Raw genomic sequence first — 14,962 nt, forward strand, 5'->3', positions numbered from 1 at the left:
GATGTAACAGCTGTAGTTAATGGTGTGTAGATAAGGGGCTTTGTCACAGTGTGTAGGCTATGTGTGATTGTCTCAGGGTGTCCTCACTCACTCACCGATGTATGCCACACTAATTCCCTCCTTGGCCGATGCACGTCTGTGAGTGAGGCTTAAGCCCAGGATTAGACCGCCTGACGGCACAGCCAAGACTCTCCTCCTCTCACAGCAACAGCTCCTGCACCACGACTCCAGCCAGAGAAGAATGGGAAGAAAACAAACAGTAAGTTATGCCACCGAGGATTATAGAAGATCCTACCATCACTCATTAAATATAGGCATCGTGAGATTTGACTGATATGTGGACATGATAAAGACAAAGAGGAAGCTACTGGATAAAGTGTCGTGTCGTCCGTACTGAGCCTTATACTAAACCTAATGTATAAAATTCGTGACTATTTATTTTAAATATTAGAGTAGCTGTGTAGGATTTATTTGGAAATGTATATCCATATAAGGTTTTAATAGTAAATATAAATCTGTCAGAATTAGTTGACTGGTCTGTTTACTTTTACACATGTAGCCTAATGGACTTAAACTACAGTCCCAATTCACACGTCCTATTCATCTTTAACAAATCTTGGTTATTTGTTAACTGGACTCTATACTGGACTCATACTTATCGTGTGACCATGTGACCTGCTTATAATGTGGTATAATCCGACATTGCGCTGATTTGTGATCACAAATCACCTGTTGAACATTGTCTGGATGTTGTACTTCAACGTGTTGTTGACTTACTGTAACATATAGTGTGTGTGGAGCGAGAAAGAGAGAGGACTAATATATATATATATATATATATATATATATATATATATATATCTTCTTTTTTTTTAAAGATATTTGAGATATAGATTTTATTTTTTTCTATAATTTTATTTATTATTCAATTTAATATTGAGAGAGAGGCATCTCTATGTGTTTTATTTTTTATTTTTGTTATTATAATCCAAATAATATTATAAATATTTTTATGATTTTTATTGTGATTTAGCTTTAGTGTCATTGACTTGATAACTGGTTAAAAGTAAGAGCTTAAATAAGTCAGGCAGAAAGAAGCAGTTCAGTGTTGTTTACCTAACTGGCCTCATAATCTTCTCTCGGTAAAGAGCTATATCCAGCAGGAGGCTAATTTAAAGCAACATGCTCACTGTGCTCACACAGCGCTACATATTGACTTAAATGAGTCTCATATTCTTTGTTTTATTTCCATTCAGTCCTGATTTTTGGGTCTGTCACGTCAAGACACCAGAGGTCAGTTATACTTTTTCAACATCTGAAAATGTGAACAGGAAGTTTTAATAAAATCAATTCATATTTGGCTTAGCCTTAGTAAATCTTTAAAGCCTGTACTTCAACAGTTTCTATTGTACTTGATTTTACTCAGATTTCTAATCTAATTATTATATAGGACTAGTGTAACTGTAGACTAAGTAGACTGTCCTATTTCTTGCCCTTTACATAGACAAAATGCCAAGTGTCAAACACAAGAAAAAGAAAATCAAGAAGGAGATCAATGAAGTTGAGGAACCGGAAGGTAATTATAAACTCCTTATTCGACCTTAATAAGATGGCATTTCTTATCATGAGTGATATCGTATCATATACTGTACATTTTTATGTACTTATTGCTGGGCAAATACATTTTTATGAAAGCAATTTAAGTGTAGTCCATTGGTGTAACAGCGACCTCTTCAGGTACGCAGTGGAATAGTTAAAATACCCCCGCAAAACATCAATGATTAGTGTTGTTAGTACATTTTGTGATCCCACTTTATATTATTAAGTGTCTTTACTAGCATTTAAATTAATAATTTGATACAATGCACTTATTGGGTACATACATGTTTTTAAATTGTACTTCTATTTATATTGTCTGCATGCCATTACAGCTGTAATTAATTATGTAAACAATAAGGTATGAGAGGCTGTGCTGTATCGTGAATAAGTTACGGCTGAAGGGCGTTTTTAGGCACGACGCGAAGCGTCATATTCTACATAATACAGCTTCAATGAACAATATCAACTGAGAACATACAGTTAACGTTGCTAAGAGTGGTTGCTAAGGGTGTTGTGTGGTGATACACAGAACCGTTGGGTGAAGCAGTCATTGCAGTGTTTTATCGTGAATAAAACACAGCTATTGACCAATCAGAATGAAGGACAGGAACTAACCGTTTTATAAATTAAATTACAGTACATTGTACACCCTTCCCTTACACCTTAACCCACTCTTAAACCTACCCATACCATCAAACCTGTCCCTAACCTTACCAGTATCCCACCTCAATAGCAGCACAAGTGTTTTGCAATACAACATGAACTCAATAAGTATATTGTACCTAACAATTATTCTTTTATTTTTTTATCTAAGTAAATAGTAGTTAAAGACACATAATATAAACTGAGACCAATGTAATTAGTCCTTTTCTTTTTAGTATAAAATGCAAATGCAGCATTTGTCTCCTTTGTATTTGTATAATGCCCAATAAACAACAGCAGGGCCTGAGGCAGCTATAGAAATGGAGGGTCTGGAGAGCCGCAGACAGTCTGAAAGCAGAGAGCCGCTGACCCCTGAGCCTCAGGACAATCCACCACAGAAGAAGAAGAAGAAAAAGAAGGCACATGCTTTGGGTAATTAATTCATGTTAATGATATTCACATTTCATTTAAGGGATGGATGTTATTTTCTTTTTTAGAGGGATTGTTCTTGATTTCATTGTTTTAAAAGATCCTGAGGGTGAACAGCAAGACCATCCAAATGGAGATGTTCAAGAGCCCCATACAGATGCTGAGGAAGTCACCAAAAAAAGCAAGAGAAAAAGGTGAGAGGCAAAATCTTTGAGTAGAAAAGAAAGTGAATAGAACTAAAAGTGGTAGTAATTGTGATTGTATTACGTTTTCTGCTTCTTTTTTAAGGAAGGCTAAGTTGATGGAAAACCAGACTCATAACGAGCTAGGTGTGGAGGAAGATGACATCATCACTGATGTGCACGCACCGATATCTCAGCGCTCCCTATTCTCCGCCCCTCTGGGTCACAGTCATCCTATCGGAAAAGTGTTTGTCGAAAAGAACCGTGAGTTTCATTTTGAGATGGGGGAAATATCTGAAATATATACTATCATTATACATTGATAAATAAATTATGACATCCAACCTAGGCCGCTTCCAGGCGACTGATCGTTTGGACCATCTGGAGGAGTACATGGAGGTCAGACCCATATGGAATACTCGAGATGTCGCCATGAGGGTCCACAGCGGCTTCAGGTGAGTTTGGTTGGGAGATGTCTCAAAGGGTCTAATACTCTTGTCAATGCCATTTCAATCAAATGTGTTTCAGTTTCCAAACAGCCTTTTATCATTTATCATTTAGTTACAGTTTGAGTTTGTCCAGTACTCATCATGAGCCTGTCTCTTTATTGTGTAGTGCTTAATGCTTCAGGTGCTTGTTTATTTTTTCAACTTTCTTTAGTGTGTAATGTTGCTGTTTGAGCATGAAAAAATTCTGCAAAGTTACAGAGCACAAAGTCTCTCCAAAGGGAGTTTTTCTCTATATCACTATATGCACTGTTTCTAAACTGCCTGAAATGCCTCGAAGAAGTTTTTCTTCCGGGAATGTATATGTCACAATATCTCTCATTTAAAAAAATTCCTGCCCAAGACATGCGCAAAAAAGGGGCGTAGCCTGGTTGAGTTGCATTAGTAGTGTGTTGAAACTCGCGGTTATGGTAAGGGCTGTGACATTTCTGAAACATGTTCAAAGAGGTTTGACCAATCACAACACACTGGTCCAGCCGACCACTCAGAGCTCACTGTGCTTTTTGTAAGGAGGGGCTTCATAGAGACCCGAACTAAACAAACAGTTACTGACAGACTGGAAAAAGAGGTGCTGCAACATTGTAAAATATGTGAAAAATAATGTGTTTTTGAACATTTTCTGTGGTACCTGTAGGATCATTGGACTCTTCTCTCATGGATTTCTGGCTGGATATGCAGTGTGGAATATCATTGTTGTGTATGTGTTAGCTGGAGAGCAGATGACCACACTACCCAACCTTCTCCAGCAGTACCACAGTCTGGCTTACCCAGCACAGTCTCTGCTCTACCTCCTGCTGGCCATCAGCACCGTGTCTGCCTTCGACAGGTGTGTGGACGTGTAGTAAGAGAAGTGTGAATATAACTGACAACACTACGTACAATACATAATCAAACAATTTAAAAAAAATTTCATTGAGCAAATTTATTTATTCCAATCTATTAAATGTGTCCTTCCACCAGCGATTCCCTAACATTTTTGTCAGCTGAGCCCCTTTGATCTAAAATATTTATTTGAAATACACCCTGAGTAATATTTCAATACTTTAACAACACTTTTTCATGTTCATGGTTCTCTGATGTTGGTTAATGGTCACATGATGTGCAGGTAAACAAATAAAATACTTTTTTTTTAGTAAGTGTTTTATTTTGATTGTTTTATTTTAAAATTATTTGTTTTACATTTTCATTATTTAATGATTTATTAGCCTTTCATCAACTCACATTCTTGTTTGGGAAAACCTGCAGATCGAATCTTTGACATACAAGACAGCTGATAAGAGGATATTTCAAAACTATCTGTTGTATAGGTTTTTATTTTTATTTTTGAGTGTTTGAAAATGTAGCTCATGGAATTTAAGTTGTGAATGTAACTTGTCTGTACCATCTTCACATCAGGGTGAATCTGGCCAAAGCCTCTATGGCTCTACGAGGATTTCTTACTCTTGATCCAGCGGCTCTTGCTTCCTTCTGTGAGTGAAAATCAATAAACTTTGCTCATTGTTAGTTCATGTTAGTTAATGAGTTAGTTAATGGTAACAAAATTATAAAATGTTACCATACACGTTATCTGAAACAAGTAAGGGAGAATCCACGGCTAGCTATGTATAAACAATTTTAATGCACGACATGGAGGCAAAGAACCACCCGAAATGTAAAAATGATGGTTATATTTGTCATTTACGGCTCGGTAGATGTAGCATTCTGCCCACTTTAAATCAGACAGAGATAAAGTAGTGCGTAAGATTACATTTATTAGAATGAATGAATTATAGCATTTAAAGGGATAGTTCACCCAAAAATGAATGGGGGGCGAAATCTGTTTAGTTACAAACATTTTTCAAATATCTTTCTACAACAGAACAAAGAAATGTATACAGGTTTAGAAGAAATTGAGAGGGAGTAAACGATGACAGAATTTTCATTTTTGGGTGAACTATCCCTTTAAGAGATGAGAGATGCATGTGAATTACCTGCATCTGTGCTGTCTATTAACAACAAAGCTGCAAGTTTAATTACTTCAAAACCAACGATGTTACCTCCCCGTTGCTGAGAAATACAATGTAGTGATTCAATAGCGAAGCTATTTTATTAATATTTATTTTATTATTAAAAATATTTTAGCACAGTGCAATCTCCATTCTCTGTGTGCGAATGAAGTATGTGTGTGCGCTTCAGCTTCAATGAAAACAGCACATTAATATAGAACGTTGATTAAACTGACTTGAAGCTACTTGTGCATTAAACGGTTTTATTGCACACCTTCCAGCTAATCAGAATCGAGTATTCAGACAGACCATAAAATATATTTCATCTAGTTGTCAAGGCAACATTTCTCATTTTCATTTAGTTTAAATTGAATTTAAAACTGAATGGGCTATTAAACTTTTTTTTTTTAAGTAAACCTCCTGTCTTTTTTTTGTCCCAGTATACTTTGCTGCTCTCATTTTGTCTCTGAGCCAGCAGATGACCAGTGATCGTATACATCTCTACCCCACGGCCAATGAAACACTTTGGTGAGTCTGTCAATCTTAACGTGATGTAATCCAACATAATGTCCTTAAAAATGATTAAAACAATCACCATATCATTCTTTAAGTGGAATTGATTTGTAGCATAAGGTTGCGTACTTCACTAAATCACATGCAGTGATCGTTGTTTAGGCCCCCAGGTTCAGAGCATCAGATTCTACAGCCCTGGATCGTGGTAAACCTGGTCGTAGCTCTTCTGGTTGGACTGGCCTGGGTGTTTGTTGCTACACGACCAGACATGGACTACACTGAAGGTAGTAGACCTATATGAGCGTGTGTGCATTATCCTCTTCATGTGTCTATTGTCATTTATCTTATTCCCCTAAAGTCCACATCCTAACATATGTACTAATATCTGTCTTTACTGTCAGAGTTTTTAATGGCAATGGAGGTGGAGGAGTATCCACGTCATGATGACAAAACTGAGCTGGCAGCCTGAGACACTGATACATGACTTTCTTTATCAATGATCAGAAATTAACAATGAATAGTGTTTTGTGTTAACTGTTTTGGCCATACTTTATTGTTGAGTTTGTTATATAGATAATAACTGTGTAAACATAAATAAAAATTTTTTTTTAACTTTCCTGTTTCACTTTGTTTTGAATCTTAAGTGTATGTTTTAGATTAACTGATCACCATTTTAATCACGTTTTAGTTTTGTTGCAGTACACTTTAATAGTTCTATGGTGTGTGTGTGTGATTATTACATTTTTACAACACAAATATTCCATGTCTGCAAAAAATATGCACAAGAACTGTATGTATTCTGTTTATCTTAGGGCAAGCGCTATACAGGGCATTAATATTGCAGAAAGAGAGGTCACACTGAGTCAGATGATACTACATTGTTTATACATAATTCTACTCAGGTTTCTCTAGCTATTAATATTATTAGATTATTCTCTCTGGCATCAGGCTTACACCTAAATATCCACAAATGTGAACTATTTTCAATTAAAAATTGTTGTTTGACAAACATAGACGGCATCCCAGTGAAAGATAAAGTCACTTACTTGGGTATAGTCATTTCTAAGGATATGAAGAATAGATGTGTTGATAACTTTTCTCAGATTATGGAAAAGACCAAAAAGAAACTAAATCTGTGGTTACACAGATTTGTCTCTCAAGGGTGGAACTTTACTTTCTAAAGCAGAGGGTCTTTCACGTCTATCTTATTCTGCTACATCTCTTTGTGTTGATGCTCAGACTTCTAAGACAGTTGACCAATGTTTATTTAATTTCTTATGGAAAAATAAGAAACACTATATTAGAAAATCTGTAGTTATGAATTCTTATGAAAAAGGTGGTCTTAATTTCATCAGCTTCTCCACCCTCAATTATACATTTAAAATAAATTGGATTAAACAACACTTTTTTTTTTTTAAATTATCTCACTTTCACAAACAATGTCTTCTATCATGGTCTTTATTTTCCAAGCATAATTTTTCCCCACACAGTTATATAATTTAGCACAACAGAGATTTGCTTTACAAGAATAAATCAATTTATTTTGATAATTGGGTTAAAAATAATATTATTTTGGTGAGTCAGTTATTTAATGACCAAGGAATTCCTTTAAAATATGAGGAGTTTTTGTCACATTATAAAATCCCAGTTACAGCAAAAGAATATGCTATTGTTTTTGGAGCTATCGCTTCTGGGATTTATGTTAATGAAAGGATTTTAATAACAAGCACTCTCAGATTGTGCCATATCTCAATGTATTGGATACATATGTTGGTAAATTATCCCTTACCACCAAGTCCAAAAATAGGAGTATTCGTGCTCTGTTCCAGAATGAGGTTGTCTCTATTGGAACAGACATGTAGGTGAAATTAACTGGGCTAGAGTGTGGGTTTTGCCTCAAAAATTATTTTTGTACAATAAGATACAAGAAGTCTCTTATAAATTGATACATCGGTGCTATCCCACAAAATGTTTTTTACAAAGGTTTATTTCTGATGACTTTGATGTAAATTGCTCCTTCCGTGGTCTCCAAACTGAAGATTTGTCTCATTTATTTTGGTATTGTGAGTATACTAAGAATCTGTGGAAAAACATTTTGAGTATTTTTTGTGGTATAATAATTGAAATACGAAAATGTTATTCTGGGTTATATACATTTGAAAGAGAACAATCAGATGTTTTTTATTTACTCAATCTTATTTTGTTTCTCGTCAAATATTTTGTACACAAATGCAAATTTTGTAAGTGTAAGCCTTTCTTTAACCTTTTTCTGGAAGAGTTAAAATTGTGTATGTATTTGATTTCTAACTCTTCCAATAAGAAAGCTGTAAAAACTGTGAATCTTTATAAAAGGTATATTATTTTCCTGCTCCCTAGTATGTAGTATATTATTGTCATTCTGTGTTTTATATTATTATAATAAAAAAAGAAAAAAAAAAGAACTGTATGTATAATATACTTACACAATAATTAGTATTTATAATATTTACTGGAAGTATTGCACTGCATACCGCAGGTATATCATTCAATTTTTAAATCAGTTTGGATAGAAACGGATAAAAGGACACTGCTGTCACAACTTGACATTTCATTTTATTACTAACTACATCACAAAAGAGCACAAACACAAGTCAAAAACAGCACAAATTTAAAAAATTTACTGTCATAACTAGAGATGGACGAATTCCAGTGAGCTCTCGATGATAACTGTGGCGTTAAAACAACACAGGGGGCGCAATTTCCAAAGGAATGTGTATCTACCCTCTTAAAAATAAAGGATTCAAAAGACAACTTTCGCAGCAATGCCATAGAAAAACCATTTTGGGCTCCCCGAAGAACCTTTCAGTGAACACTTGTACCATGTTTTTGTGTGTGTGAAGAACAATTTAATAATATAAAGAACCCTTTTCCACTATAAAGAACCTTTTGTGCAATGGAAAGGTTCCATGGATGATAAATATTTTTCATGGAATTATAGATGCCAATAAAGAGCCTTTATTTTTAAGAGTGTAGGCACATTTAATTCAGTTGATGAAGAGTAATGCATTCTTACAGGATTACATTAGGCCTATGTGTGATTAAAAGTAAGTAAGAATTTTAAGTAAGAAACGTACAGTTGGCATCATTTAAATAATAAAAAAAATAAAAACTAAGAATGCTTAGTGACACATGTTTATCTGCTGTTTCATGTCCAGCGTATAGATAAATTAAAGATAGAATTTTGTTAACTTTCATGAATAACATTAACAAACATTGTTATTATACAATGCTTAGATCGTTGGTTCATTTAGCTACATCGAAATAACTCTTGATTCATATTGTCCATTTCGTCACATTTAAATGTAAATGAGATAGTTATTGAACATAATATAATATAATATAATATAATATAATATAATATAATATAATTAACATAAATACATAAACTCTTCACCATAGTAGGATTCGTACTTCCCTGCTTTTCCCAAAACTCAGCGGGAGGTGAAGCCGCTGTACTTCCTGTCGCTAGTAGTTGTGCGAAGCGGGCGCGTGGAGAGATGTAAAGATGGCGGAGCTGCAGATGCTGCTGGAGGAGGAAATTCCAGCGGGTCGCAGAGCGTTACTGGACAGTTTCACCAACCTCGAAAGAGTCGCCGAATACTGCGAAAGTAACTACGTACAGGTGAGCGGGCGAAGCGTTACGAAGGAATGCACATACGCGGTGTTTTTGGAGTTGATGTGTGCTGAAGTGTTGGAGCTGGAAGTGTGTATGCGGTGGCTGTTGGTCATCTGTTGAAGCTGAGCACAAACTACTAAATCCGTGCACGCAACTGCGGCTTCACCTTGTTGAGAAATACCATAAAAGTTTATAGCACTCCTAGCTGAGGCTATAAACGATGCGATTGCTACTTTTGCAATAGATGCGCTCAGATTTGCAGTGATTTCAGAGCGTTAGTAGTAATGATTACATGATGATTACTGGAAAAACTTTGTTCTGTCTCTCCACGCTGGTGAAACATGCTGACAATACAGTTCAAAACAACTCAAATGGAGTTTATATAACCTACCCTTCGGCTTTATACATTTATAGACAAGTGACACTTGCTGGGAATGTTAGTCATGATCATAGCAATAGGACAAACAAGTGGTGGAGGAATCTGACAGACTGCTAGATGCTTACTGGATGTTTCCATACTGATGTGATTTATGTCATTATAGGTTTCTTTAACACTGATTTCTGAAATAATCATAATAATAAAGTCAGTGTGTAATGACTTCTGGGATTTGAATTGTGCTTGAAAACATGTCTGTCTTGATAATGAATACATGAGATTCTTATTATTAGTGGGCACACTAGCCATATCTGTACTGTTGCATTATTTGTTGCTGTCATTGACATAGTATGTTTTAGGGCGGTGCTGCTTACTAGGGTTAGTTTTGGTGGTGACCATTATGGATTATGGATATAGTGTGATAAATCAATTTCATTTAAAAGTGGTAAATAACACATATGCTGAATGCTGCGATTTATATTTATTTTACATAATATTCACTAAATTAGACAAGTAATTTGAAAATTAATCGATTTGAAAAAAATTTACTTGACTTAATTTAAACTCACCCTCAAGCCATCCTAGGTGTATATGACTTTCTTTTTTCTGATGAACACAATTGGAGATATATTAATAAATATCCTGACGTATCCGAGCTTTATAATGGAAGTGAGCGGGACCAATGAGTATGAGCTGAAGAAAGTGTCTCCATCCATCATAAACATACTCCACACGGCTTCGGGGAGTTAATAAAGGCCTTCTGAAGCGAATCGATGTGCTTGTGTTAAAAAAAAAAAAAAAAAAATCCATATTTAACAAGTTATGAAGTAAAATATCTAGCTTCTTCCAGACTGCCTTCCGTATTCAAATTACAAAAATAAACGGAACTGGCGTCGCGTCAGTTAAGCTTTTTCCGTAAGTTGAATAGGGAAGGCGTAGGATGTAGCGTAAGCTTTTTGAATTGCGAGAGTTTTACTCTTGCTTCGTAAATAGAATACGGAAGGCAGTATGGCGGAAGCTAGATATTTTACTTCATAACTTGTTAAATATGGATATTTTTTTTACACAAACGCATCGCTTCGTTTCAGAAGGCCTTTATTAACCCTCCGGAGGCGTGTGGAGTATGTTTATGATGGATGGATGTGGATTGAGGCACTTTCCTCAGCTCATACTCGGTGATCCCACTCACTGCCATTATAAAGCTCGGATGTGTCAGGATATTTATTAATATTTCTCCAATTGTGTTCATCAGAAAGAAGAAAGTCATATACACCTAGGATGGCTTGAGGGTGAGTAAAGCTTGGGGTAATTTTCATTTGAAAGAGAACTAATCCTTTAACTCTTGATTCTGTAGTCCTATTATAGTATTTTTCACAAAGTAAGAAATTGTTAGAAATATCAATAAAAAGGAAGTAAACACTGCAACAAACAGTGCACTCAGCAAACTGGCTAGTCTCTGTGAACTGGAAATCATAGAGACCAGATAATCCTGGAAATATGAGGGGAAAAGTGTCATTTCTAGGCATTGAAATGAAGAAAAAAAAATCATTTATAAAGTGAATATTGTTGTCATGTTTAGATCTGCATTATTTCTTCTGCTGTAAATTACTTTTTGTGAGTGTAATATTTTGGATGTACACACCTTGATGAAATTGCATGTAATCAGTTTATTTGCTTAGGAAAGCCGATTTGCTTAGTTTCCACTGTTCAAATAGGACAGACGAAAATCTAAACACATCAAGATGCATTTAAAGAGATAGTGTTCGAAATGTTTCATCAAGGAATTCATTTAAAACGTGAACTATATGCATATTGTTTCCTCAGCAAATCTTTACATATTATGCAGTACATTGTTCACTTTCCAGCAGACTGATTTCCCCCTAGAAATCTTGTCAGATTCTGCAGTGTTAACCCAACTGTACATACTAACAAACGTAAAGCACTGTCTCTGTCCCATTCCACTGTGCTCTTCATCTGCTTAGTACCCTACATTTCTGAAGCTGTTTGCCACTTATGCTCGATAACCTAAAGCAGTTTTGTGATTCTCAGTACTGATACATTACTTAGCCGTTCATGGCAATATTTTTATAGTAGCAAGGCCCAGCTTTAAATATTTCGATTCTTGGCTTTTAGAACAGAGATGTGAATGAAACAAGGGTAATGTTCCTGATGGCTGTTTGAGTGGACCTGCTGTTGTATTTTCCATTTTACTTTCTGCTCTTGAAAACTGTGCTTGTGGACTATTCATAGACTTGAAATGGTTATTAGTGATCAGTGACTGTCTACATGGGTAACTGAACTGATTAGCCTAATTGAAATGGCACCTCATAAGTGTCCGTTTGGAGCAATTCTATGTGTCATACATATAACACTCCACAGACCACACACAAAGCACACTTGAGAGACTAGACTACTCGTGACAGATTTCAGTAGTGTTTGTTATTAGCATGTTGCTAATCTAGAGCTGCATGATTCTGGATAAATTGAAAATCATGATTTTTTTTTTTTTTTTTTTTTCAAATAGAGATATTCTCCAGCGAATAAACAAAATAGCATGTAATTTACAGGAGGTTATGACAAAACGTTAATTGCTGCAGTCTATTTCATATGTTTACTTAATTTGAATAAATTATTAAAAAAATTGGTTTAAGTGAATGATTTAGTGACTCACTCAATAACTTCACTTGTTTCATTACTGGATGAATTGGCGTTTCTGAACTTACTCCTGCAGGTTTCGTGCTTACACCAAAATCACGCCACTGATCTATATAAGTGGCGCTCTCATAAAGCCGCCTCTCAAACAGCTTGCGAGTACCAAATTTACTTCTTTTTCGTGGCTTATTGCGCTTAAACGGTCAAATACATACAAATTGATGTCAAAGTGCCCGTCTTGCCAAGTATTCAGGTAAATACAGTCAGTTTTGGAACGTAAATAGTTGAGAGAAAATGCATGTTGTGTACATTGGATCTGTGCATATGCTTTTAAAGTGACAGCAGCCTAATAAACCTGCTGCTGTCTGTCATGTTAAGCAAAGAACAAAATACAAAGAGAAAACCACTTGCTGCTCTTGACTGAATAACTAATAACTTTAATTGTAAGCATTAATCTATATTTAATTTTTCCAAACTATCTAGTGTTATTTTACACTTGATTACTGTCATTTCTGTAATATTTCTTACCTGGATAGTATTGTTCTACCCACCTGAAAAACTTAAAAGCCATGTTCATTTCATTTGTCTCTGTTCTATTGTATGTATTTGTGCATTCATTTGCCATTTGTTTATTTGTTCTTATTTTATTACTGACTTTGTTTTTTTTTTGTTTTTTGAAATGTAGTTTGACGATTCAAATAAAGCCTCCCTGTGCTGTGTGTAAACTATTACAACAAAATTTCCAAAATTATCAAAAAATTGAGATAAACTGTATGGCAGACAGTATATATGGCACTTTTCCCCGTGGTATCAAAAAATGGTATCGAATATCAATATTATTCAAGGTATCGTATCGAAGTTGGAAATTCCAGTATCATGACAACACTTCTTTGTAACCAGTGTTACGCTCCACCTTTTGGAACAGTTGGGAACATGCCTATGTCACCTAAAAATGCTGTCTTAGGTAGCTCATAGATTTTTGGACCAGAATTAGAGAGTGAAGAATAGGAGGGGGAAAAGGAGTCAGGGTTATGTGCTTGTACAGATTATTAGCTCTGTTAATTAAAGAGATGTCAGACTGTTTGGCTTCATCATTATCAGTTGCTTATCTTTATTAGATGAATCATATGCTTGATTTAATTCCCTCAATGAAGCTTTCTGGGCCTGCATGTCCATGAACATCAGCCATTTCAGTGCTTGGATTATCAGAGAAAGATGGAGATAAAAGGCCTGTGGGCAAATTTTTACATATTTAAGGTGTTTGTGGTGGGGTGTCAAATCCATTCCAGGTTGTTCCAGCTTGTTTCGATTATCTCTTGCTGAGAAGAGTCCAACTTTTAATTGGATCCATGTTTGGATGATGTGAGATGACTCAATGGTCCACTCTGAATCCTAATGGAATCTTGGAAGGTGGGGACGCCCTTCCAAAATGTTTGTTTTAATGGCAGCCATGGAGATAATGTAACACACACTTTTCTTTAGGCTTCTTTTCCAAGTTGAGAAGGCGTTGGAAAAATAGCAGTTTTTTAAAATTCCCCTAAGGAGAAGGGTTAGCAAATGACAGAATTTATTCATTAGGCTAAAGAGCACAGTGACTCAACACAGAACTCTTGACCAGGGATAATGAAGCCAATACCTGTCAACTAGGCCATTTGCTGTTGCCTCCAAAATTACGTTAAGAAGCAGACTGGGTTACTCGCACATATTTCCAAGTAACCTAAATTTAGGGACAGAAAAACTGGAATAGTGATATAACCTAATGTGGTCATCAGGCTTAAAGGAATAGTTCACCCAAAAATGAAAATTATCCCAAAATGTACTCACCCTCAAGCCATCCGAGGTGTATATGACTTTCTTCTTTCAGCCAAACACAATCAGAATTATATTAAATAATATCCTATCTCTTCCCAACTTTGTAATGGCATTGAATAGTGCCCGAGTTTCTGAAGCTCCAAAAAGCGCATCCATCCGTTATAAAAGTAATCCATATGACTCTAGATGGTTAATAAATGTCTTCTGAAGTGATGGGTTTTTGTAAAAAATATATCCATAATTAAAAGTTTATAAACTATAATCACTGGCTTCCGGCAACGGCCGTACGCGCATTCATGAGAGAGTCGAGTTCCAGTGGATGGGTGACCTCTGACCCGACGTAGGACCTATGCATAGCGCAAGCTTAGGTGAGAACTGATGAATGTGGAAGTGCAGAGGATAGAGCACCGGTCACAAATTAGAAGTCTGAAATGAGAGTAAAAATGTCGAAGGATTTCCATATAAGAGAAGAGGAGCTACGTCCTACATCATACGTCAGGTCAGAGGTCACCCTTCTGTCAGAACTCGACTCTCTCGTGAACGCATGTACGGCCGTTGCTGGAAGCCAGTGTTTTGTTCATCTGTCCATTGTCAAGCATTGCCGTTTTACA

At 35.7% G+C, this 14,962-nt stretch overlaps 2 protein-coding genes across 19 annotated transcripts in view; both read left to right on the top strand.

The window, feature by feature from the left end:
• The first annotated feature begins 25 nt into the window (after positions 1 to 25).
• On the top strand, positions 26 to 6,468 carry tmem237a (transmembrane protein 237a). Its single transcript, XM_051907000.1, has 12 exons — positions 26 to 259; positions 1,257 to 1,293; positions 1,505 to 1,576; positions 2,539 to 2,673; positions 2,771 to 2,864; positions 2,959 to 3,116; positions 3,202 to 3,307; positions 3,993 to 4,184; positions 4,754 to 4,827; positions 5,784 to 5,871; positions 6,019 to 6,140; positions 6,258 to 6,468. Exons 3-12 carry the CDS (start codon positions 1,510 to 1,512, stop codon positions 6,323 to 6,325), a joined length of 1,104 nt encoding a protein of 367 aa, XP_051762960.1. The 5' UTR covers positions 26 to 259; positions 1,257 to 1,293; positions 1,505 to 1,509; the 3' UTR covers positions 6,326 to 6,468.
• Positions 6,469 to 9,318: 2,850 nt separating this feature from the next.
• Positions 9,319 to 14,962, top strand: part of abi2a (abl-interactor 2a) — a 44,400-nt gene continuing 38,756 nt past the window's right edge. For 5 of the 18 annotated variants that reach the window (XM_051904911.1, XM_051904913.1, XM_051904918.1 and 2 more), the window contains exon 1: positions 9,323 to 9,517. In XM_051904911.1, coding sequence (XP_051760871.1) covers positions 9,401 to 9,517 — 117 coding nt within the window. In that variant the 5' untranslated portion in view covers positions 9,323 to 9,400. Of the gene's footprint in view, positions 9,518 to 14,962 lie in introns of all 18 variants that reach the window. The other 13 variants (XM_051904902.1, XM_051904904.1, XM_051904907.1 and 10 more) reach the window with 4 other exon arrangements.

This window comes from Ctenopharyngodon idella, chromosome 9 (assembly GCF_019924925.1).
Source record: "Ctenopharyngodon idella isolate HZGC_01 chromosome 9, HZGC01, whole genome shotgun sequence".
Classification (NCBI taxonomy): domain Eukaryota; kingdom Metazoa; phylum Chordata; class Actinopteri; order Cypriniformes; family Xenocyprididae; genus Ctenopharyngodon; species Ctenopharyngodon idella.

Excerpts from the sequence above, each read along its gene's own strand:
- tmem237a (XM_051907000.1), top strand. The coding sequence starts at position 1,510 with ATGCCAAGTGTCAAACACAAGAAAAAGAAAATCAAGAAGGAGATCAAT. Across the intron at positions 3,117-3,201 it reads AGTGTTTGTCGAAAAGAACC|GCCGCTTCCAGGCGACTGAT; the intron begins GTGAGTTTCATT and ends CATCCAACCTAG. Across the intron at positions 4,185-4,753 it reads ACCGTGTCTGCCTTCGACAG|GGTGAATCTGGCCAAAGCCT; the intron begins GTGTGTGGACGT and ends TCTTCACATCAG.